The following is a 22,124-nucleotide window of genomic DNA, read 5'->3' on the forward strand; positions in this document are numbered from 1 at the left end:
CATTATCCCCCTCCTGCTTCTCTGGAGCTTGTGCTGCTTCTGGCAAGCTGTGCAGTTCTGCTTGCCTGCAGACATGCCCAGGCCCTGTGCCCATCAGCATATATTCTCTTCCTCACTTCTCTTTGCTTTGTCCCCCCTCACCGCCTCTGCCTACTCCTCCCCCTTCCCCCCTTTTCTGTCCACAGGCAACACTCCAGCCAGTGTCAGCCACCAGTGCTGCCCTCTATCACGGCATGGCCTTGGCCCTGCTGAGCCGGCTGCTGCCCGGAAGCGAGCACCTCGCCCATGAGCTACTGCTGAGCTGTGTGTTCCGGCTGGAGTTCCTCCCGTAAGTCCAGGGTTGGTGGCATCAACTGAGCCCTTTGAGAGGCTGCTGTGGTGGTTGACAGAGCAGCCCTGAATTTGGGGCCAGGAGACCTGGGTTTCTTTCTCCTTTTTCCATGGATTACGCTTAACCTGTCTGAGTTTCTATTTCCTCATTAGTAAAGTGAGGATGAGGATAATATGCTAGAGTATTATTATGAGACTTCTGTGACTGTATGGCTGAAAAATGGTTCTAAACTAGCTGTACGCTTATAATAGCTAAGTGTTACCCAGTGCTTACTCCTTGTCCGGTACTCCTTTAACCGTTTGTCTTTATTTTAATTGTTTTACCTGTACCATGAGAGTGTATTATTATCATTATTATCCCCACTTTACTCTGAGGAAACTGAGGCACAGAGAAGTTCTGTAAACTTGCACCTAGGTAACTGGCTCTAGTGCCCATCCTCTTAACTGCTATACACACTACATGGAAGGTTATTAGGGGAACAGGGAGGAGCGGGATTGGACCTAGGAGCCTCTGGGAAACCCTGGAGAGCTGGCATGGCCTTGTGGGTTCTAGCCCTCATTTTTGGCTTTTGGGTTCTGTTACAGGGAAAGAGCATCAGGGGGTCCGGAGGCAGCCGACTTCTCTGACCGGCTGTCCTTAGGGAGCGGCGGGGACCTTGGGTGTGGGCGAGGGACTCTACTAGCTCAGGCCTGCCAGGACCTCCCCAGCATCCGCAGCTGCTACCTGACCCACTGCTCACTGGCCCGAGCCAGCCTGCTAGCCTCTCAAGCCTTGCACCGAGGGGAGCTCCAGCGAGTCCCAGCCCTGCTGCTCCCTGTGGCTAAGGAGCCTCTGCTGCCCACTGACTGGCCTTTCCTGCCATTGATTCAACTCTACCACCGGGCCTCAGACAGCCCCTCGGGGCTTCCTTCTGCTGACACTGTGGGCACAGCCATGCGCGCCCTGCAGTGGGTGCTAGTCCTGGAGAGCTGGCGCCCCCAGGCCCTCCGGGCTGTGCCTCCTGCTGCCCGCCTGGCACGGCTCATGTGTGTGTTCTTGGTGGACAGTGAATTGTTCCGGGAGACCCCAATACAACGTCTGGTGGCAGCCCTCCTGGCCCGGCTCTGCCAGCCTGAAGTCCTACCAAACCTCAACCTGGATTGCCCACTTCCTGGCCTGACGTCTTTCCCGGATCTCTATGCCAACTTCCTGGAGCATTTTGAGGCTGTGTCTTTTGGGGACCACCTCTTTGGGGCCCTGGTTCTCTTCCCCCTGCAGCGTCGGTTCAGCGTCACCTTGCGCCTTGCCCTCTTTGGGGAACACGTGGGAGCCTTGCGAGCTCTGGGCCTGCCTCTGACCCAGGTACTTTCTCAGCCCAGCAGGGCCCACCATGGGCATCCTGTCCTGGGCCTTGCAGGCAGTCCTGAGCCGCAGGGAGCCTTGGTGGACCTCAGGTTCCTTATCTTACCTCTTGGAGGCTTTGAGGAGATTAAGAGAATACATGAAAAGGGTTTACTGTGGTGTCTGGCATACAGTAGGTGTTCGTTATTATTAAAAAGGCACGGCTCCTTGCTTATGAGGTGCTACAGTCTAGATAAGAGATGTACTAAAACCAACATAGTTCTCAGTATTCAGATTCTAGGTGTTAAGTCAGGATTCAGAGAAGGGAAAGATCAAAGTGGGCTTCCCACAAGGAGAAGCCTTTGTTGAAGAAGTGGGGATTGATCTGGACATGGAAAATTGGGTAGAATTTGGATTGTTAAGGAGAAAGATAGAATGTACCTAGTGGAACAGCATAAGCAAAAGCTCAGAGGCAGGAAGGAATATGACAGGATGGGAAGAGGAAGGAGTCTATGACAGATACCAGCTTGGGAACTTGTTGGAAACAAAGCTAATAAGGTCTTAGAGGGCCTCAGATATCAGGTTAAGGAGTTAAACTTGTAAGCTGTAAAGAGTTACTAATTTTTTTTAAGATTTGTTTTTTTATTTTCATTATAACTTATTTTGGTAAGCTTGAAATACAAACATTTTAATATACATATGTAAGATATAAATGTATATTTTGTATAAAAAACTAAAAAGAAAATATAGTTTTAAGAATTAAAAAGAACATTACAGGGAATTCCCTGGGGGTCCAGTGGTTAGGACTCCATGCTCTCACTGCCAAGGGCCCAGGTTCAGTCCCTGGTCAGGGAACTAAGATCCCACATGCCGCATGGTGTGGCCAGAAAAAGAACAGATTAAGGGAAAAAAAGAACTTTACAGTTATCCATAATCCCACTGCCCAGTAGTAATTATTTTGATTTACCTTTTTTCAGTCTTTTTTTTTTTTGGCTGCACCTCGCAGCATGTGGGATCTTAGTTCCCTGACCAGAGATCAAACCCGTGCCCACTGAATTGGGAGTGCAAGTCCTAACCACTGGATCACCAGGGAAGTCCCTGTGCATATATATTTTTATAAAAGTAGGATCACTGCATAATGTTTTCTTCATTGAATGTTAGGTAGTAAGCATTTCTCACATCATTAAATAATCTAAGAAATCAGCGTTTTTATTATTATATCATAATCCATCGTGCAAGTGCGTCCCAGTTTATTTTATCAGAACCCCTTAGTGGGCATGAAAGTTGTTCTGACTTTTTGCTATTTTAAGTAACACCGTGATAAACACCATTGGACATAAACTCCTAATCATTTCTGCGTAGAATTAAGAATAATTTTTTTAGAAACAGAATTACTATTCCAAAGAACATTAACTTTTGAAAGGTTTGCTAATAGAATTGAGCAGCTGAACATGACATTTTGAAAGTTTTAAGTAGATTAATCAAGTAGTAGTTGCAGTAGAAATTCACAGCTCCTTCTCAGTTCCCCAGTTTCCGCTGCTTTTGAGCTCTTTAGTCTTTAACCTTGATCCTTGTGATACAGAGGGATGGATGTCTGTCTAGGACCGGATCTCTGCCCTCGTGATTTGTTTCATGTGACCATCAACCATCCACCCTGTTGTCCAGTGATACACATTCCACCCTGACCCTCAGCTTGTCTCATTTTTCCTGTCACAGTTGCCTGTGTCCCTGGAGAGCTACACAGCGCCTCCTGAAGACAACCTGGCCCTCCTTCAGCTCTACTTCCGGGCTCTGGTTACTGGTGCGCTCCAATCACACTGGTGCCCTGTGCTCTATGCTGTGGCCGTGGCTCATGTCAACAGCTTCATCTTCTGCCAGGACTCAAAGAGCTTGGTAAGTTACGTCCCCATCTCCAGAGGGAGGGAAGGAACCTGCAGTTGAACTGAGCCAGCTGGGGAGGAGGTGAGGTCCAGGCCAGGCGAGTGATAGGCCTGTGGCCTGGTGCCACCACTCCCTCTTCTGCCTCTAGGATGAGGTAAAGGCTGCCCGCAGGAGCATGTTGCAGAAAACTTGGCTGCTGGCAGATGAGGTAGGGCGGGGCACATCTTGGAGGGTGGGAGAATGGAGGGTCTTGGGGAACAGAGATCTCAACAGGATCTCACTACCCACTTCATAAAGTTTCTTCCTTCTCTGCAGGGTCTTCGGCAGCACCTTCTCCACTATAAGCTTCCTAATTCTGCCCTTCCAGAGGGTTTTGAGCTGTATCCCCAGTTGCCCCCTCTGCGTCAGCAGTACCTCCAGAAACTGATCTCAGGGGTGCTCCAAAATGGGGTTTCAGAGACCTAGTATAGCTGCTGCAGAGGAAGAGATGGATACATTCTCCTGGGGTTCACCAACAGATACCTGGCCAGAGAGAAGGGCTTTGTGTCCTAAGAGTATGCAGGAAACAATAGAGCAGAAGGCTTGCCTTCCTAGGAGCAAGCTCTTTGAGCTTTTTTGGAGATTGGTGAGCCTACCCTTATGTCCTGATATCTGGAGCTCAGGATCTGGGGCTTCTGAGGGTCTGTGCTGGGAGTGAGGGGTGACTTAGCTATATACCCCTTCTTGGGGACAAGACCTACTAACTACACCTCTTCCTCTCCCCACTTCAGGCCAGGGTATATGAATACTGGAGCTGAGCATTGAAATAAAGAATTTTTTTATCTTCTGGGAATTTGATTTGGACTGATTTCAGATGTACTAGTTCAGGATTGGTATCGAGGAATGGGTTATCTCTGGGGGAATCAGGGCCACTGTGAGAGACATGGGGGAGGAATCATGAATGGGAGGTGAAAACTGAGTCCACATCTGGGACAACAAAAATGTGGGTCCCAGTTCTGGAGTGAAGCCAGGCCAGGGCGGTGCTCTTGGGAATGGGGGGCGCTTCTAGAAGGACTCTCATCAGTCCACTTGGAGTGTAGGTGTGCTAAATGAGGTTAGCATCTTGTCTCCTTATGGTCCCCTATTTCCATCAACTGCGATCATGAGACAAGAAGAAGCCAGAAATCAGACTGGTGCAGTAGCTGTCTATCTTAAATCTGTTTGGGCTGCTATCACAGAATACCACAGGCTGGGTGGCTTTTGAACAACACACACTTATTTCTCACAGTTCTAGAGACTGGGAAGTCCAAGATCAAGGTGCTGGCAGATTTGGTATCTGGTGAAGGCCTGCTTCCTGGTTCATAGGCAGCTCTCCCATGGCAGAAGAGGCAAGGGAGTTCTCTGGGGCCTCTTTTTATACGGGCACTAATCCCATTTCACCCATGAAGGTGGAACCGTCATGACTTACTTCCCAAAGGCCCCACCTCCAAATACCCTCAATTTGGGGATTCCATTTCAATGTATGAATTTGATGGTGGGACTGTGGCAGGGGCTGGGAGGGGAGGTGGAGTGAAAACATTGTCTATAGTGCTGTTCTACAACACCCCTTCCACTGTGGACTTTATTGGTGATAGGCAAAGGCTGGGGAGGAGTGGATCAAAGCATAAACTCTTGATTCATTGGTTTCTTTCTTTCATTTGGTAGTTTCTAGGTTCTTTTGCCTGAATTCCAACACCAAGCTTTCTTACAGTGTCATTTGCTGTGAGGAATTACTTGCCATCATTGTGTTTATAGGTCAGGGTGAGTGCAGTGTGCTGTCAGTAGGTAGAGAAACCACCCGCCATAAACGGAGCTGCCGAACACAGAATCATACGATACGCTTCACTCAGCAACTCCGGTATCTGCAAAACAGCAATAGCTCTCAAACTTACGTGAAAAAAAATCCCCTGGACAGTGAATTAAAACAGATCACCGGGCCCTACCACCAGTGTTTCTGATTCAGTAGGTCTAGGGTGAAACCCAAGAATTTGCATTTAACAAGTCCCCAGGTACTGCTGCTGTCCAGAACCAACCGCGCTTGGGGAACTATTGATTTACAGGGACCTTGCAAAGTAAATTCTGTGACCTCATAGTGAGAGTTAAATAAGGCATGGGTACCAAACTTAAAGAAATCACTGTTGTGTCTACACCTGGCACTCTACACTCAGAGACTTTACCAAGTAGCTAACTACTATACCTTCTTTTTTTCAGTGTTTTATATTAAGCAGGCCTCAGCCACTAAAATTGGTATTTTGAGCAAAAGAATGAGGAAGACACAAAACCACCTGACGGCTGTGTGGCCCCCTCAGTTGTCGGGTGCTTTGTGGTTTACAGAGAAACTTCCCTTCCTATGGTTTTGCAGGTGGTAGAGAAACTGTCTCAGAGCTGTTGTGATTTCTTCACCAAAACCAATTGACTAGGGATGCTAATACTAGCACTCTGGTCCTCTAACATCAGATCACCAAAATCACAGTAAGAAGTTGTGCACAGAGTTGACGCAGGCAACGGAATTGTACGAGGTGAACCCTGAGATCCTTTGCATCCTGGGGTCTGAGGTGGGAGTGGCCAGGCCGGCTTTAGGACCCAGCGGTCTCCAGTGCGCCACTGGACACTCCTATAAGCGGCTGTCTGGGCTGAAGTCGCAAGGTCTGACTCTCCAAGTCTGGCTGCAGTGGGCCAGTCCGCTCAGCCGGCTGCTGCTGTGGCTCAGAGCTGTGGGTAAGTGCCTTTTGGCAGTCAGGGAACCATCATGTTAGAGGCAGCTTCCTAGGCTTGGGGACCACAGTCGAGACAGAAGGGGTCCCAAGTGGCTCCTGCAGAGGCCTCGAACTCTTGCAGCCAAAGCTCCTGGGTCAGTGTGTGGGGAGTGCAGGCAGAGAATTGCAGGGGTGCCAGAATCTGAGGATCCAGGTATCGGCTGGGGAAGGAGGGACAGGCCCTAGAGCCTCAGCACCGCCTGGGGGCAGAACCACCAAGGTAAGTCGAGAAAAGACGGGGGACCTGAAGGACCGAGTTCAGCTTGGTGCTCTAGGCATCCACTGGGAAGGGCTCTCCAGGGGAAAAGCTTGCAGAGACAAAAGCAGGCACCACGACCCTTTCCACCCCCTCCCCCAGCCCTGCCTTCGGCGGCTTCCAGGAGCTGGTGTGCCGTGACTGGGTGGGGGTAGGGGTGTGGCTGTGAGAGGCTAGGGCAGCCTTCTCTTCATCTCCCATCCCAGTTAACCTCTGTGCCCTCTCCCAACCCTGCTGTTGCCCTGTCACCTTTCAGGTGCCATTCTCTGCTCCAGCTTGGGATCCCAGACCCCTTTTCCCCCCTCCTCACCCTTGCCCCTGCCGGTTCCAAGCCCCTGGGACCTGGACATCACCACACACCGCCTAGCTGCTTTGAGCCAGCCTCTCCCCTAATTCCCCCAGGTGAGCTCCTAGCTCCTTCCTCCCTTCTCCACTCACCACGGCAGACCCTCAGGCTGGGGCAGGTGCTCTTGACCCTTTCCTCCCTCCCTGCTCCCAGGCCCAGAGGGGCGTTGGCTGTTCTCCACCAGCAGGGCCAACAGCTGACGCGGGCCCACACAGTGTGGCCGGGACTACACCGGCAGCAGTGTGGTGGTGACAGTGGGGCCGCTGAGCCTCTGAAAGGCGTGCAATTGTGGTGGGCACCGGGCACCGGCCAGCCTCTGTAAGTGCGGAGCAGGAATAGACGAGGTTGGTGACCTGCGAATCTGAGGTTCTGTGGTCAGGGGAACCAAGGCTACATACGCACCACATTGTGTCTTGGAGTATTCCGCAGTGACAAGCGGCCAGGGCGGCTTTGTCCCTTCTTCCAGCGGAACCCTGGTAAAGGTGGCAATAGTCGCCACCAAATTAGCCGTACCCAGGAGCCTGTTTCTGCCAAGTGGAGTGTCCCTAACCAGCCACCAAGGGTGGCTTGAGCTTCCCTCCGTCTCCATTAAGCCTCGCGAAATAAGTGTAAAATCTAGGGAATTTCCTGCCGGTCCAGTGGTTAGGACTCTGTGCTTCCATTGCTGGGGGCCCGGGTTCAATCCCAGATCGAGGAACTAAGATCCCGCAAGCCGCGCGACGCGGCAAAAAAAAAAAAAAAAAAAAGTAACATCTAATTTTATGGTGTGCATACCTAAGTCTCCCCATTCCTTCAAAATCGACTACGTCCTCCAAGTCCTTCAGATAAGAACTTCTGAAGCTGCCTCTGTCAGCAATCTCTGCCCTAGGCGGGCGGCCCGAGGGCCGAGGGTCAAGGGCCGGGGACTCAGCGCCTGCTTTCCGCAGGATCTCAGCCTATGGAGCCGCGGGCGGCAAAGGTGCCAAGAACCACCTGTCACCGGCGCATGGAGTCTTCCTCTCCGCCGTTTTCCCCCTTGGTCGCGGGGAGCTGCCTTACATCCTCGTAGGGCAGCAGGAAGAGGACGCCTGTCCGAGAGTAAGTGGAGCCAGTGAGAGGGGGACGGCTCAAGCGCCCCAGGGCGAGGACTGGGTGGAAGGAGAGGGCGCTCCTGGGGTTAAGACCTCAGCACCGAGAGCGGAGGGTCCCGGACGCCCGCCGGGGAGCCAGGAGAGCCAGCTCGTTCTGCCTCGGAGAGTCTCCGGCCGCTGAGGAGCACGCGGCGACGGAGGGGATCGGAGGGGTTCCGGGGTCGCGGAGCTGGGCAGGAGTCGGAGCGGATGGGGGTTGCAACCGCCGTCTTTCGGGTACTTGCTTGCCTCGGCGCGGGCTGCTCCCGCCTCCAGCGCTTAGCGTTGAGGTCGCAAACCTTCCCGCGGGCGCGCACGCACACGAGCTCCTTGGCGTCCCCAGAGCCTTGGGCCTGGCTGGGAGCCCCTTCGTTTACTCCAGTCCCCGGGGTGGGGCCCTCACCCAGCGCCCGGGTCGTCGCTCGACTGCTAGAGGGCGCGCCCCTGAACGCCGCTGCCGCGTATCTGCGCGCACGCGAGCTGGAGCCGCTGCTGGTGGCGGCCGGAGGAGGCGGTCGGGCGTACCTGAGGCGGGAGGACCGAGGCCGGACTCAGGCCACCCCCGAAAAACTGCAGAACCGCTCGGCGGCGCCGGGAAGCGCGGGAGAGGCGGGGCTGCGGGTGAGGGCGCGGGCTGAGGCGGGGAGGAGGCCGTGCTCCCCTCCCCGCGGCCGGCCATCCCGCGGTCTCTCTGCAGGTGGAGGAGACGGCTGGACGTCGCGGGTCCCCTCTCCGCCGGCCGGCCGCTCACCGCGGAAGGGAGCGGAGGGTGGCCAGGGCTGCAGGGAGGCCTGGGCTACGCTTGGCTGGGCCTCAGCCGGCGGCTTCACTGGAGAGGGCGGCGGCCACCCGGGTAAGTGAACTTTTGGGGAGGGCACCTGGGCAGCCCCGAGGGTGAAGTGAGGTTAGAGCCTTAGAACAGACCTAGTCCCTCTGGAGATCGTTGAGTTAGGAAAGGTGTTGAGCTAGCTCCAGGTCAGAGTAGGTAGAGTAACAGCTGTTAGAAAAGGAGGTCAGATAAGTTGCAAGTTACACGTGCAGGTAGGACTCCCTCGATTTTCTTTTACATCCAGGACCTTTGTCATCACAAGTCCCATCCTCGATCTGCAGCAGTTCCAGGAACTTACAGCTGGCTGAGTTAGCAGGCTGAGCAGGGAGGCAGAAAGGCAGGGATAGTTTAAGTCAGCAGTTCTCAAAGTGTGGTCCCTGAGCCAGTAGCATCAGCACCACCTAAGAAGTTGTTAGAAATGCAAATTCTCAGCCCACTTCAACCTACTGAATCAGAGACTTTAGTGGAGGGTCCCACTACCTGTGTTTTAGTCAGTCCTCTAGGTGATTCTAATCTTTTTTTTTTCCTTTCTTTCTTTTTTTTTTTTTTTTTTGAAAGCCCCTCTAGGTGATTCTAATACACTCCAGAGTTTGGAAACCACTGCTATAAAGAAACAGAGCCTTTGTGTCTGTCTGGGCTGTACTGTTCATAAGTACTTCATACGCATCATCTCCATTATCACAGAAGTGGAATATGTGGGTTGGGCCTCTTCCATTTGATAGGTGAGGACATGAGATTAGAGAGGTTCAGACAGACAAGGAGCCATCCCAGCCGACGTGAACCCGGCCTTCAGATTCCAGCTGACTACTCCTTTCCCACTCCTCTGGCCCCTCAGCTCCCACATGCAAGCTGGCAGCACCTGTACTGTAACGTGAGTGTAGAGAATGCCACACTGGGGTTCCCACCGGGAGACCCCAGCTTCCCCACTGTTCATAAGCCAGCTTCCCAGCTGTGAGGCAGCTGTGTGCCCCTTAATCCCCCACTTTGTAGCCAAAACCTCTCTTTCAATTTCCAGGGGGGCGATGCCTCAGAGGCTGACATCCTCTGGGCTGATGGGGAAGATGGGGTATCCTTCATACACCCCAATAGAGAGCTCTACCTGCAGCCTCTGCCAGGTGTTGGCTCCTATCCCCCACCTCTCAGCTAGCCTAGCCCTTTTCCTCAATCCCTCCCATCTGAGCCACCAACTCTGCACTGTGAACTACCTGTTCTTGCACAGCACAGGAATACTTGGGAACTGGGCTGTCAGTTGTAATGCCAATATGGGGCATTCTGATCTGCTTGTCAAATATCTCTTGCTATGAATTCTCTTCAACTACCTGCAAACTCAAGGATCCCAGAAGAGGAAGCATACGGGCTTGACAGAAGTCCCCCAAGATCTCCCACCCACCCTAGATGCCTGGCACTGCTCCTTGTTCCAAAGTCCAGGGCTAAAATTAACCATGAGGCTGGAAAAAGTAGGTATGCCCCCCATGCTCACCCCACAATATGAGTTCTTTTACTCATAGTCATGGAGAGCCATGGAGAGGTGGAGATTCGATTATACCTCAATCGTTATACCTCAATCGCGGTCATTGCCTTTTGAAAATCTGCCAATGGCAGGCAGAGCTCCAGTTGGCCAGATGCATGTGCCCAGAGGGCATGGAGCTGGCTGCAGATTACATCACCTGCATGGGTATGTCCTGCCTGTGTCCGAGGTCTGGACTCCTGGGACCATGGGCTGGGGGGAGTAGTAGGGCACGGGAAGGATGCCTGCTGTGTGCCAGGCACCATGTTGGGTGTTGCGCAGGGGATTGGAGGTGCATCTCTGCCTTCAAGGAGCACATCGTCTAATGGTCTAGTGTGTGAAGGGAGATATCTATCACTATCTCTAGATATACATCTACATTTATAGCTAGATATATATCATAGTGACAATTGGCATGGGAGGTGTAAAGTATTTTAGGGGTTCTCAGGAGGGAGAGGCTGCATTCATTTAGGATAAGTGGGGAAAGCATCATGGAAAAGTTAACAATTGAGCTGAGTCTTGAGGCATGGGTAAAACTTGGGGTAGAGGGACAGAGAGGCGTTTCCCACTGGAGATGTGTCTTTCTCTCTAGACCTGCCCACCTCTCAGACCCTTTGATTCTGATGGTGGCTGTGATGTTGATCTTGACACTGAGACTCCCTATGGTGTGTGGGGTCCAGATTCTGGGTATGGAGCATCCAGCAAGCATGGCTGATTTCTCCACTGAACTGATGGGCTTCTGTGGGGTCCCAGGGGCAGACATGGCTGATTTCAAGACCTCTACTCGCAGCAGAGCTGTGGTGGACTCCTCTGGGGTTCTAAGAATAGAAGGACAACATTTATCTTAATGGGCATCTGGAGAGGTGTCCTGGGAAGGGGGCAAGTCAGGGCGGGCCTGATGGCCAGGTAGAGAGTGTGCCGTTTTTCCTCTCACCCTCAGTGAACCATAAGAAGTGGCAGGGCCTGTGGTGGATGAGGCTGCCAGGCCCTGAGCTCCAGCTGAGCAAGCTCACCTCCACCATCAGGACAACCCCCAACCCCTACTACTTCCAGGTGGGGCTTGGCCCAGCCCAGTCCTGACCTCTGCCCCCAGGGCTTACGGAGGTTTCCCAGTAAATATCACCCTGCTCAGCTGTGTCCTCCCCCTCCTTCTGAGAACCTGTGCACTCTGAATCCCCGCCCTCCATCCTGCTCCCTGTTGTGGTAAATTATGGATCCCAGAGAACGTCTCGTCTAAACCCCTTGTGTAGAGAAGATGAAGGTCAGAGAAGCTCCTAAAGGGAAAGTAACCTGTCCAAAGTCAGCTGTCATCCCCAGTTCTGGGATGGTAGGGACCTTAGGATATGATTCCTTTGGAGCAGGGGTTGCCTCCGCCCCAGGATGTCTGCAAGGACCTAAGGGAAGCCTTAGCACAGACTCCCACCCCACCCCCTTACCCCACACCTGCCCCCTCTTCTGCCCTGTCTCTGGCCTAGTCACCGTCACCCTTGCAGAGTTTGTACTTGGGGACATGCCGTGATGCGGAGAGCTCAGACCCTCAGAGAGGGACAGCTGGGCATATGGAGGGCAATCAGGGGGACAAGGGGGACCCTCCCCAAACCCAGTCACCCACTCACTTCCAACCTGTCTTCCTGCAGAGCCCTGGGCCGTGGTGCCTTTGGAGAGGTCTATGCGGGACTGGTGATTGGCCTTCCTGGGGACCCCAGCCCCCTGCAGGTGACTATCAAGGTGAGAGGGGGTGGGGCCTCCAGCTGACAGTAGGAAAGAAGAGTCCAGGGAGGAAAGAACAGTGGCTGGAGCTAGGGTCAACCTGCCTTCCTGAAGTGTCCAGGGCGCTCAGGAGCTCTGCCCTCTTCCTCCCGAGACTCTGCCAGAACTCTGCTCTCAACAGGACCAGCTGGATTTCCTCATGGAGACACTATCATCAGGCACACCTGGGGCCAGGGGCAGGCGTGGAAGGTGGGAGGAAGGCACCAAGAACTGCCTGCACAAATAGCCTGTCTTCACCCTGGGGCTGAGAGGTAGCAATTCTAGAGACACAGAGGTTCACTCCAGTCTGTGGAGCCTAGAGCATGGTTTCTCTCCCTGCTGGTGATGGGATATGTGCACCACTGGCTCAACAAGGTCAGCCATCAGGACACTGCGCTGCGTGGGGCTCAGCATCCAGGCTGCCCCTGGCCCATTTCTGCTGGAGTTGATGTCTGGAGGGGACATAGGTGGCCACGGCTGATGAGACCCTTCTCCCAGCCCGCCAGGCCCCTCTGAAGACCCTGTTCATGTGTCCCCAAACCTGCATGGTCTGATGCGCCTTCTGCCTGACCCAGGGCCAGCCATCACCTTTAGCCATGCAAGACCTTCTCCAGCTGGCTTGGGACATAGCCCAGGGTTGCCACTTCATCCACAGGTTGGAAGTGATCCTGGTTCTGGGGACCCCGAGCCCAACTCCTTCCCCAAGGAATAGCCCTTCCACATAACTTTTAAAGAAAAGATCAAGGCTGGAGTTTCTCAGTTCTGGCAGTGAATTTTTTACCTGACTCTGCAGGGACACTGCTGCCAGGAACTGCCTGCCGAGCTGCACCAGACCCAGCCAAATGGCCAAGACTGGGGACTTCGGGATGGCAAGCACTATCTACAGGTGTAGGACCTGGGGATGTGGAGAAGGCTGACGCTCCAAGGGAGTTTACCAGCACCTTTGGGCCATTTAAACAATTCATCACTCCTCTCCTCCCTCATGTAGGGCCAGTTATTAATGCAAGGGGAGCCAGGCTCTGCTGCCTGTCAAGTAGATGCCCCCGGAGGCCTTCCTGGAGGGCATCTTCACACCCAAGACAGACTCCTGGTGATAACACGCCCTCCCCTGCCTTGGGCCACCTCTGGTGAGGGAAAGGGAAGCTGTGCCTGCTGGGCCTCACTTAGTTCCTCCCACTTGTGATGCAGGTCTTTTGGAGTGCTGCTCTGGGAGATCTCACTGGACTACGTGCCCTACTCTTGGCACACCGATCAGGAGGCGCTGGGCTTTGTCATCTGAGGGGGATCGATGGACCCTCTCAGGGGTTCTCCAAGGCCTGTGTGAGTATGGAGTGTTGGCTCAGGAGGGAGGTCTTTTACAGCCATGGGTTGGCATGAACTCCTGCCTCTCCCCAGGTACCATTTCATGACCCAGTGCTGGCAGCATGAGCTTGAACTTCACCCTAGTTTTGCCAGCATCTTGGAGGTCTTCAGTACCGCACTCAGGTGTGCCCCCTGACCTGTCCCGACCATCCTGGACTTGGGGGTCAGGAGGGAAGCCATAAAACAACACTGTGGCCCCCTGCTCCCCTACCCTCCCATTACAGAACCCTGATGTGCTGAATTCACCCCTTCCAGTGGAACTGGGACCCATCCTGGAGGAGGAAGGGGCTGGGGAGCCTATCTTTGGGGGAACTAAGATGCCCACAGACCCAAGAACCAAGTTTGGGGAGATTGAAGAGCTGGGGAGTGAACCTCCTTGGTCCCTGGCCTCAAGCCCTCCAAATCCAGGGGTCTCCAACCTCAGAACCTTTGGAATCCCACCTATGGTTCCTGGGTCCCAAAGGGCCCTGAGGGTGAGGACTCTGGCACTGAGGGTAGCAGTTCCTCCCTGTACTCCTTCCCAGGCTTCTAGGTGGCTTATGTTCCAAGTAGCCTCTGTCTCCCACAGTCTGTGCTGTATGTCTGGGCCTGTATATCTGCTGGCCTGGCACCATGGACCCTCCATCCTGGAAACCAGTCTCAGGCCTCCTGGGCAAGAGTCTGGCCACTCCCAGCCTTTGATATTTGGGACCAGAGGATACTCCCCCAACTCCCAGGTGTAGGTGGGGAATTGAAATTGCCTCCTGCAGGAAGTCTTCTCTAGATTGCCTTTACCCCACTAGCGTCCTCCATCTGGGCAGCCCCCAACACTACAGATACCTCTAAAAAAGAGCTCTTCTCATATCCTCCAGTGATCTGAGTGGATGTGAGGGATGCCAGGGAACTGAGAAAGAAGGGACCAGAGGAGGGAGGGGATGAGGCCTGAGTCAAAGCTGGTGTCTTTGAGTTTTATTGGGAAGGGGAGTCCATTGTAGTGTGGGAGGCCAGACCAATAGATCTAGTACCTGTGAAATAAAGTTCATTATCTGGCTTCTCTGGAGAGGTATGGGGCCCCCTCAGAAGAGCTGGGCTGAAGAAGAAGCCACTCATCCCACTTCTACTCCTCCCTTGCCCGGTAAATTAGTGTCATCAGCTCTGGGAACACTGGGGCTTTTATGGGGGCCAGGCCCTGCGCGTGCAGTGTGTCCTGTAGTGGTCGGCACCTGGCCCTATAGGACCGTATGAACCGCCCCGCACCGCGGGGTTTCAGTCTCTCGCCTGCATGCATGGCGGGGATGCAGGCGCATGTCCTTCTGTCAGACCCTCCGGTCAGTGGGGACAGGGGCCCAGCCTCATCTCTCAGCTAGGCTGGCCAGGATGCCAATGAGATTGTCCAGCCCCAGCAAGTAGCCGTCCTCTCGGTTGCCCTCCTCCCAGGGCCGTCGGTGGTCCAGGGTCTGGCCGTCGGGGAGGGGCGTGGTCTTGCCGAAGTCGATGAGCCATACGCCAGCGCGGTGGCAGTGATCATGCACGAAGAGGAGCGAGCTGCCGATCACCTGCCGAGTCCCACACCGTCAGGCTACGGCTCTAATCCGGAGAAGCCCTCCACCCTATTCCCTCACAGACCACAGACAGACCCGGTACCTGAGCCTACCCCTCTTACCTCGTGCTTCCTAAAGAACTCAGAGACCTCCAGTGTGTCCCGGATCTGCTGCAGGCGGTTCAGATACCTCCTCTGGAGAGGGTAGAGTAGGAGAGGAGAACAAATTAACTGAATACCAGCTGAACCTCTGCGAATATGAGGAGCGCCATGATGCATGTTTGGCTTGGCAAATACCGTGGTGAGGAAGGCACAGGCCCCCACGTGGCGCGCAGCCCAGAAGGGAAGGAATGTAAAGCAATTACAACACAATGCGATAAATGCTATGATGGGGGTCACATAGGGTAGGGTGCTACATAAATTGACCTGACCTGGGGACACCCCTAGGTATCAGGCTCCCCAGCACCTCAGGGTTCTGGGATCCCGCGCTCACCAGCACTTCGGCATCCCCTTGCACAAACTCCTCGAAGACGCGAATCACCTGCTCCCGGCTTCGCGTGGTCTTGAAGTCTGTGCTGCAGGAGCCGTCGGCTTTCTGTAGGAGGTGGGCAGAAATTGTCAGGGGCCCCGTGCCCGCCCGAGGGGAGAGGATCAGGCCAGAGCAGCGGTACCTCCCGGGACGTTGAATGCCAGGGACAGCGAGACGGCCGCCAGAGGCTTGCCTCTTCCGGGGACTGTCAGGGTGGGAGGTCAACATGGAGGACAGACACCGCACAGTGGGGCTGCGGCGGGGGAAGGGCCCGGGAGGTGCAAGGCGAAGCGGGCCTGGCTCACCTTAATGCCCTCGATGCGGAAGCCGAGCGTGGTACTGGAGCTGATGCCTTCTCGCCACTGCATGTAGCGCGGCTTAGTGACCGCGCGCTGCGCGTGCTCCTCCTCGGTGGGTGCCGCAGGGTCTATGGCCAGCATCTTCTTGTACATGTCCTTCCGCAGCTTGGGCCGCTCGCGGGCTTTGGTCAGCTCCTCTTCCAGGTAAGTCCTACGGAGGCGCAGACAGCGGCGGGGCTTGAGCAGGCGCACACCCGGACCCTGTAAAGCACGGCCTTGGGCACGCGTAGAGCGCTCGTTCCCGCCCCGGGCCTTTTACAGGTTCCCACCTGCCCGGTAGGGCCCGCGTACCTGACGCCCATCTTGCAGTCAAGTACGCAGGGCCCATCGAAGCCGTCGAGCAGGTCCTGCAACTGCAGGTAGCTCTCGCCGTCGCGCTCCACCACACCGTGGAAGGCGGGCACGCAGCCGCGCAGCGCGTCCGCCATGAGCCGTGCCAGGCAGTAGCGCTCGGGCTCTGAGCTACGCTTCAGAATCATCCCGCTGCTGCCCGCCTTGAAACTCCCTGCGGGCAGGCGCTAGTTAGTGCTGCCTAGTCCCTTCCTCCCCGCCTCCACCCACCTCCCCCGTGCCTGCTCCGTGCTCACCCGTGTGCCCTGCCAGCTGCACCCAGGAGTAGCGCTTCTTGAAAGGGCTCATGACGGGCAGATTCACCATGGTCCGGATCTTCTGCCAGTGGCTTTTCTGAAAGCGACACGGTCCCGGTCTGTAAGTTAGCGTCTGCATAAGCCCTCCTTCCTCTGGAACACGGTCTCGCCCAGCCCAACCTTACAATAAGCAGCTAGGGCCTGATGAGTCAATCATTCATTCGCTCAGGGCAAGTTTATTGTGAGCCTGTGTGGCGGACCCTGAGACAAGCACATGCAGTTGACAGACATCCAGCTCTTCAGTGTGCTGAAAAGAGCCCTGGGCTCAGTGTCAGAAAGCTCACGTTTGCACCCCAGTTCTGCTGCTCCAAAGCTGCATGTGGACAGGTTACTAAACTGCTCTGTCAAGGTTTTAGGACTTTTGTGAGCATGAGAATCACATGATGGTCACTCTTGTTTAAAAAAATGCAGATTTTCAGGTCCACCACAGGGAAATTCTGAGCAGTCTGGGGTGGGACCAAAAATTTGCATTTCTACCAATGCCTCCGGATATTCTGCGGCCTGAGAAGCCCCTGAGCTCAGTTTCTTCATCTGTAAAATAGGGAAATAACCACTCTCGCTGGGTTGTTGTGAGTAGTAAATGAGGCTTGAGTGTGACAGATGCCCCCACCCCCACCCCATTCCTTGGCATGAAGCAGTAGCTGGACAAATCTGGATTATTGTTTCATTTACTTGGGACCATTGGTTCCTCTCATTTAAGAAGAAAGACAAACATGGAAACAAACCATTACATAGGCCCAGGGCAGGGAGGCCAGCCTGGTAGGGCCTGGAGAAAGAGTGGCTTGGGGCTCCCCAAGGCCCTCTTGCTATCCCTGGATGCCGTCTCACTCCTAGCCAGTTGACAAGGCCCAGGGCACCCTTAGTCCTGATCTGGACCCAGAAACCTGGGCTTTGAAAATGGGATACAGAGCTGAGGGTCTGTCATCTTAGATGAAATTGGGAGGGATATGTAGATTTTGGTGTACCTTTTGCCTCTTGACCATTGTGTCTAGCCTTCAGCCAGTCCTGAGAGTATCTCATACTCTGGACCTTTCCTCTTCCCACCCCAAACTCATCAGTCCTGTGTCTACCCACTGAAGTGCAGAGGTTTGTTCATGCAAACATTGTGTCTGCTGCCTCCTCCCAGGGTGCCTGCCTTTTAGAGGAGTTACACATGTGTGCCTCCACAAGCGTGGAACCCAGGAATCCAGCTTCCCTGACCAGAGGGTGTTCTAACAGGGAGAGGGAGAACTGGCATGCTGGCCTAAGCAGGGGAGGCTGATGACCATAAAACCCCTTTCCGTGGGGAGGAGATGGAAGTTAGCGACAGAGCACTGGATGGGGAGTCCGGAGTTGGTTCCAGTCCTGGCTCTGTCACTTTCTATCTGAGTGAACCCAAGGGAGAATCTCATCTGTGTGAGCCTGTTTCCTCTGGACCTAGCTGTTGCCATAACACGAGCCACCATTTACTGACCGCCTACTGCATGCCAGGCACTTCTCATCTCCATCAGACAGCATTGCTCCTGTTTTCCTACTGAAGTCCCTACATGGCACACTAGGGTGTGATCACTTGTCCAATCCCTGGGGATCTGGGGGTGTAGCCAGAAGCAGCCCACTAGAAGCATGACATCTCTTTCAAAACTCCCTTTTTCACTCTTTAAATACATACAAGGTCTGCATTATGCTGCATAATAAATCCAAGTTTTATTATAAAACTCTCCCACCTCTGAATCCTCAAATAAAATTCCAGGAAGATGTATGTGCTGTGTGTACTGAGTGGCACCATCCTATACCCTCTTCCCCCACACTCAGTTTGAGATTCGTTATGCTGCTGCACAGGCACAGCAAGTGCATGAGGTGGTAATTATTGCCATTTTACAGAAGGCAATCGAAGTTCGGAGAGTTAACATCCCCTCCATCCCTGCTCCCAGCCCCCAGTCTCTGCCTTAAGCTCCAGTTCAACCCCCTCCTCATGCTTCAATTGCCCCAGCAGGTTCCGAAATCCATGCTACCACCCAGACTTCCTTTAGGGGTCAAAGGGGACCCTGCAGGAGAAAGAGTTTTGTACAAGATGAAGCAATTTGCAGCCACAAGGTGGTATGTTTTAATCACTGAGGAAACACTGAGATCTGTCTGGGGACCCCTCTCTGTTGGCTGGACACTTTTGCTTCATCCAAAGGGATGGGTTTAATGGTGGGGCTTCGGGCAGCTTTAGGGACTTACTGGCAGAATTTGGGGGACAGTGGGACCAGAATGGACTTCATCAGAGGGTACATCTAGTTCTGCAGCCACCCTAGTAGAAGAAGGAACCAGCCTTGGGTTAGGTGAGATGGGAGAACGGCATCATCCTTTCTTCTGGGATCATGTGGGAGCGGTGAGTGAGGCTGGAAGGTGGAAGCTGTGCCTGGTAGAAGAGGATTTAGTACCTGCAGTCCTGGGCTACTGACACTTGATTAATGTGTGATAACATAGCACTGACTTGCTCCCAAGCTGAGGTAACGTGGGGTCATCTCTCCACTCTCCCCACCACAGTTTTGTGAGGATCGTATCAGCCAAGAGCATCAAAGACTAAGGTTGGTTCCAGCCATGTGGGTTACAAAGGGCTTTCACACCCATAATGCCATCTCAGCCCTCTCAGCCACCTCTTGAGGTTGGTTGGTAGTGACAGGATTTAGTTCTTCTGCCAGTAATGCATATGGTCAAACATGGAAGGAGTTGACGCAAGTATCATGGAACTCTGTCGTCTTCCATCTTAGGGAGCTACCTCCCCCAGGGAACATAATGCATATAAAGATGCATGTATCCAAAAAGGTTCCGGGAGAATCATTCTTTGGTGGGTGGGTGGGGATTTGGGCACACGAACAACAGCAGGGAATATATTTTTGAGCAGGTAAGGCTTTTATTGTATGAATATCAGAAAGCAGATTTATTATGTTACAGAGTGAAATCTAGCTGAAAAGAGGGCTAAAACTCCATCCTCTGGCACAGTCTATTCCGCCACAGAAGTCTGGGAAAGCCGCTCACAGCCAAGAGGCTACCCAGACATCTTGGGACAAAAAGCTCCGGAGAGCTGACCATGTGAAAGAGTCTTTGATGAAATCACAGGAGGACCCTCCGATACTTCCTCACTCATGGAGGTGGACAGGGAGCATCTCTCTCTGGGCAGGGCTTAGCTGGATAGTAGCCTCAGACCCTCCTTTGTCTGAGCTCTATTTGGAAGCCCTGAGGACTCTCCTCCTTCTCATATCACACCAGATATTCAGTGTATCTTCTGCCAGAACGGATCCTTTGCTTGTCTTTGGTATTCATCCCCATCCTTCCTGACTTCTACTCCCTACCTCCAGCTGTCCAGACTCTGGCGAAAGCTCTCTACCACCCAACCCCCTCACCATGTTCCCAATACTCTATCAAATAAGCACTCCTGGTGGCAGTGGTGATGAGAACAATCCGTTTAAATTTATAAGATGATTTGCACTAAGGTATAAGTGACCCATGACTTCACCCTCCCAGGGGCATCTGCTTTTTAAAAAGGAAGGCTGTTAACCTAAATTCTGCTCTATAATTAGTGAGAAGTGAAGTGTGGGAATTCTGGGTCCAGGACAGGATCGAATCCAGGTCTCCTTACCCGTCCTGGAGCACTGAGAGAAGAGAACCAAATGAACAAGAGTCAAACACCCTCTCTTCTGCTAGAGCAACATCCCCAAATTGTTTTAATAGGCAGACAGGGCCTAAGAATACAGTCATGCCAGCCACCCTTGGGGATAGGGCCCCAACTCCTCTCCTGGACTGTATGGTTTTCCTTGCCCATGACTCTTCCCTCTACCGTAGGAAAGGACCCAGCAGGGAGGCAGGCTGCCCAGTCCCAACTACCTTGCGGGGAGCCCAGCTCCAGGCTCTGGGAAGACTGTGCGTAGCTCCTAGGAAGAGAAGTGAAGGATGTACAAGCTGGGCAGAGCCTCCCTTCTCTTCCCGTTGTCCACCCAGGCCTGAGTTGTAAGGGGCTGGTGAGCTGGGAGCTGCCGAGCACTGCCTCAGCACCCTTCTCCCAGGTGCATCCTTCACGGTCAGCCAGCCGATGGGCTCTGCTTCCAACCTGGGCAAGCCCTAAAGGCAGCCTGGGCGGGCGCACTGTGGCGCTCCCGGCCTGGCCGCGAGGCAAAGTCCGAGCCGGGCCCTCCACGCAGACGCAGGCGGCCTCTGTCAACAGCCCCCGGCTTATCTGCCGCTGCCTCGGCTGTTTGCCTTCGGGGAGGCCCCGGCGTGCTGGGGGTTGGGAAGGCCTGGGACTCGCCGCCTCGGAGCTGGAAGGGCTCTCAACGGCCATCTGCTCCAGCTCCTGCCGCCCCGGGTGACAGCGAGGCCCAGAGTGGGAGAGGCCGGCCAAAGACGCCCAGGCAGAGCTGCGACTGGTCCCCGGAGTCTTGACCCAGGCTGGCCTGTCTACGTTGTACACGGTCCTGGGCCGCGGGACCTACTCCGCCTTTGGGAGGAAGAGCGAAGCTGGGGGCTTCCCTCCTGGCTCCCTTCCTCCAGCGCCCGCCTCTCAGCTGTCAGAGATTTGAGCGGGGGAGCGGTGGGCCCACAGCTACTGCTCCGGGTTTTTGGAGGTGGGGAGGGAGGAGTCCTCTCACTGCCCCACATCACCGCCTTAGAAACCACTGGGCGGCACCCGCCTCCCTTCAGGCGCCAGGGTTGCACCAAGAATGATCGGGGATCAGGCGTACCCTTACGCCGGGGGAGGAGAGAGGGACTCCCCGCACCCTACACCTGGTGGCGGAGTGTGTTCCTGCTCTATGAGACTCTTCCCTTCTTCCTCTTGTGTCACTTACAAACCACGCCGCCCTCTGGGTAATGTAAGTCTCCGGGGTAACTGAGTCACGGAGCCACAGCAAGTCATTACAGTGACTCCCGCGCCTCGTCCAATCCGAGCGCGGGGGGAGCCCAGGTTCAGCAGGCCCCGGCAACCCCGGCGCGCGTCCGCCGCTCTCACCGCCCTTCTGGGCAGGCCCCGAGCCACCAGAGCCTGCGGGGAGCCCTTCGCCTCTCCCTCCACTACAGGGACACTTGCATAACGTGGATCTAGAGCAACTCCTTCGCGTTGACCGCGGATAGTTATGTGAAGTATTTGGCCTTGGTTAAAACCAGGGGGACAAGACGGCTATCCTGGGCGCGGCACATGCGGGAGGGGCAGGCACCGGGAATGACTTCACCGCACCCTAGCCTGGGTTATCCGAGGGTCAAACCTGGCGCCGGAACATCCAGGCTACCAGAGGCGGAGGTCAGCAGGCTGGTCCCACCCTTTCCGCCTCAGTTTACCTTCTCCCGGGCCAGAATTAGGAGGAGTAAAGCGGAGGAGGGCTGCGTTCCGCCCCCTGCCAGAGCTCCCAGTCCCGCGCCCCTCCCTTCCCTGCGTCCACGCCTGGTGCGGGCGCCGGGAGCAGACGGCGGCGGCTAGCGAGCAGAGCCTGGAGCGCGGCTCCACTCCCACTCAGGAGAGGGAAACCGTGGCAACGGCGGGGGTGGGGCCGCGGCGCGGGAGAGGGGGAGGCAGAGAGGGAGACTCGTTGACCCCACTCTCCGAGAGTTCGTGGGGCAACGCTAAGCCCCTCCGATCCCTCCAACCATCT

General features: G+C 54.6%; 3 protein-coding genes across 4 annotated transcripts in view; 2 read left to right on the plus strand and 1 right to left on the minus strand.

Annotated features, from left to right (window-relative positions):
• Window positions 1–4,361, plus strand: part of RPAP1 (RNA polymerase II associated protein 1) — a 16,586-nt gene extending 12,225 nt beyond the window's left edge. The window contains exons 21-25 of one of the 2 annotated variants that reach the window (XM_024732539.1): window positions 186–328; window positions 916–1,672; window positions 3,368–3,544; window positions 3,681–3,740; window positions 3,848–4,361. In XM_024732539.1, coding sequence (XP_024588307.1) covers window positions 186–328; window positions 916–1,672; window positions 3,368–3,544; window positions 3,681–3,740; window positions 3,848–3,997 — 1,287 coding nt within the window. In that variant the 3' untranslated portion in view covers window positions 3,998–4,361. The remainder of the gene's footprint in view (window positions 1–185; window positions 329–915; window positions 1,673–3,367; window positions 3,545–3,680; window positions 3,741–3,847) is intronic. The other variant, XM_024732538.1, reaches the window with a different exon arrangement.
• A 312-nt stretch (window positions 4,362–4,673) lies between these two features.
• LTK (leukocyte receptor tyrosine kinase) lies at window positions 4,674–13,996 on the plus strand. The gene is given in 28 exon segments (XM_024732600.1): window positions 4,674–4,704; window positions 6,819–6,916; window positions 6,919–6,964; window positions 7,062–7,160; window positions 7,163–7,226; window positions 7,835–7,998; window positions 8,123–8,217; window positions 8,453–8,615; window positions 8,618–8,638; window positions 8,715–8,870; window positions 9,682–9,707; window positions 9,862–9,961; window positions 10,355–10,386; window positions 10,389–10,521; window positions 10,963–11,040; window positions 11,294–11,464; window positions 11,969–12,081; window positions 12,218–12,312; window positions 12,490–12,631; window positions 12,678–12,757; window positions 12,896–12,988; window positions 13,091–13,192; window positions 13,291–13,422; window positions 13,498–13,565; window positions 13,568–13,587; window positions 13,689–13,747; window positions 13,749–13,850; window positions 13,852–13,996. Coding segments are annotated over 28 exon segments (2,628 nt in total).
• A 399-nt stretch (window positions 13,997–14,395) lies between these two features.
• ITPKA (inositol-trisphosphate 3-kinase A) overlaps window positions 14,396–22,124 on the minus strand; it is an 8,436-nt gene continuing 707 nt past the window's right edge. The window contains exons 2-7 of the mRNA XM_024732540.1: window positions 16,459–16,555; window positions 16,163–16,376; window positions 15,818–16,022; window positions 15,477–15,578; window positions 15,107–15,178; window positions 14,396–14,999 (exon numbers count right to left, since the gene is read on the minus strand). Coding sequence (XP_024588308.1) covers window positions 14,796–14,999; window positions 15,107–15,178; window positions 15,477–15,578; window positions 15,818–16,022; window positions 16,163–16,376; window positions 16,459–16,528 — 867 coding nt within the window. The 5' untranslated portion in view covers window positions 16,529–16,555 and the 3' untranslated portion in view covers window positions 14,396–14,795. The remainder of the gene's footprint in view (window positions 15,000–15,106; window positions 15,179–15,476; window positions 15,579–15,817; window positions 16,023–16,162; window positions 16,377–16,458; window positions 16,556–22,124) is intronic.

This window comes from Neophocaena asiaeorientalis, unplaced genomic scaffold (assembly GCF_003031525.2).
Source record: "Neophocaena asiaeorientalis asiaeorientalis breed wild unplaced genomic scaffold, Neophocaena_asiaeorientalis_V1.1 scaffold119, whole genome shotgun sequence".
NCBI classification, from domain to species: domain Eukaryota; kingdom Metazoa; phylum Chordata; class Mammalia; order Artiodactyla; family Phocoenidae; genus Neophocaena; species Neophocaena asiaeorientalis.